At 47.9% G+C, this 1,068-nt stretch overlaps 1 protein-coding gene across 1 annotated transcript in view; it reads right to left on the bottom strand.

The window, feature by feature from the left end:
• Window positions 1-1,068, bottom strand: part of LOC104158896 (sodium/hydrogen exchanger 2-like) — a gene marked incomplete at its 3' end in the record, with an annotated part of 22,643 nt that overhangs the window by 20,010 nt on the left and 1,565 nt on the right. Inside the window, exons 2-3 of the mRNA XM_009696657.1 lie at window positions 549-1,012; window positions 3-179 (exon numbers count right to left, since the gene is read on the bottom strand). Of these exons, the coding sequence (XP_009694959.1) occupies window positions 3-179; window positions 549-1,012 (641 nt within the window). The remainder of the gene's footprint in view (window positions 1-2; window positions 180-548; window positions 1,013-1,068) is intronic.

Here is a 1,068-nt window from a genome sequence, read left to right as displayed (position 1 = left end):
GGTTCAATGACACGGATATCCTTGGTGAATCTCGTGGTAAAGGCGGCGGTCATCCCAAAAGTAAGACCTACTAAAACTCCTCCCAGCCCAACCACAAAGAATTTTCCAACTCCAGCAAAAATATCCACACTTTTGATGGTTGGCATTTCACAGAAAGATCTAAATAGCTTGTAGAGCACCTGGGTGAAAAAAATCAAAGAGAAAAACAGCAGTTAACAAGATATTCACCACATAAGGTTATACGTAGCAATGACACTAAAATACGTTGCTGGGATTTCTGTCAGTGCAGGGTCAGCATCTTTCTCTGGAGGTCAGGCTCCTACCAGGGGAGCGCTGGGGCACTCGTGTGCATTTCTGTCTCCACACATACAGTCAAAGAGATGTTCACCTGAAAGGTTCTCAGGACCTCAGGCCAGAGAAGTGGACCAGGAGTTCCCTGCTAGAAGGGGCTGTTGATGCCTTTTACCTCTGCAGATCTCACATCCCACCTCTCAGCACCAGCCCATCCTTCTAAACATTAAATACTCAAAATAAAGGCTAGTCCTCACCACCGTCACTGCGTCATTCAGGAGCGATTCGCCAAAGACCAAAATGTGTAGCTTTTCGTTGACGTGTATCTCTTCAAAGACCGCTAAGACCGCCACGGGATCCACGGCGGCGATCAGGCTGCCGAACAGGAGGTTATGGAGCAATGACACGTCTCGCAGGCGGAAGGCTTTCACCTGGCAGATCCCGTACAAGGAAAAGCCGATCCCAAACACATTCCATATCGTCCCCACGACTGCATAGAGGAGGATAGTGCCGATGTTCTCAAAAAAGGGACGGCTGGGCATGAAGTAACCTGCGTCAAGGACGATGGGTGGCAGGAGGTAGAGGAAAAAGATGTCGCTGTCCATAACAGGCGGTGACTTGTCGTTTAAGCCGTAGATGATTCCCCCCATGATGAGTCCTACAAATATCAATAAACAGCTTTCGGGAACAACAGAAGGCAGCTTGTTATATAGATGAAACCCTGGAAGGGGATGAATGGAAAAAAAGAAAAAAGGTATTATCTCATCAGCCCAAGCC

Source organism: Cariama cristata, unplaced genomic scaffold (genome assembly GCF_000690535.1).
Source record: "Cariama cristata isolate BGI_N322 unplaced genomic scaffold, ASM69053v1 scaffold33093, whole genome shotgun sequence".
NCBI classification, from domain to species: domain Eukaryota; kingdom Metazoa; phylum Chordata; class Aves; order Cariamiformes; family Cariamidae; genus Cariama; species Cariama cristata.
This window is presented reverse-complemented; position numbering and strand designations above follow the sequence as displayed.